The 344-nt window shown below is 71.2% G+C and overlaps 1 protein-coding gene across 1 annotated transcript in view; it reads left to right on the forward strand.

Annotated features, from left to right (window-relative positions):
* Positions 1-344, forward strand: part of LOC102475315 (protein amnionless) — a gene marked incomplete at its 3' end in the record, with an annotated part of 17,870 nt that extends 17,526 nt beyond the window's left edge. Inside the window, 2 exon segments of the mRNA XM_027776392.1 lie at positions 29-111; positions 296-344. Coding sequence (XP_027632193.1) covers positions 29-111; positions 296-344 — 132 coding nt within the window.

Here is a 344-nt window from a genome sequence, read left to right on the forward strand (position 1 = left end):
CGGCGGTGACCCCTGTGCCCTGTCTCAGGAGCCATAGTGTCGCTGACCTACAATCACACGTTTGATCTGGAGCAGTACCAGGAGCGGCTGCTGGATGCGTTCCTGGCCTCGGTAGTGGGGCCGTGCGGGCAGCGGGAGGGCGCCTCTGTCCCGGCCCGCCTCTCTGAAGCCCCCCGGGACCGCCCCGCTGCGGGGTCCCCGGCCCCACTCCCCAGCCATCCCCTGTCCACCCCGTGCCCCGCCCCAGGCGTCCCCGCAGGAGTCCGGGTTAGGGCTAACTTTGACCCCTTCCCAGCCCCAGTACCAGGGGCTGCAGGTGGCCGCGTCCAAGGTGCCGCGCGCGA

This window comes from Tupaia chinensis, unplaced genomic scaffold, assembly GCF_000334495.1.
Source record: "Tupaia chinensis unplaced genomic scaffold, TupChi_1.0 Scaffold000671_2, whole genome shotgun sequence".
Taxonomy (NCBI): Eukaryota; Metazoa; Chordata; class Mammalia; order Scandentia; family Tupaiidae; genus Tupaia; species Tupaia belangeri.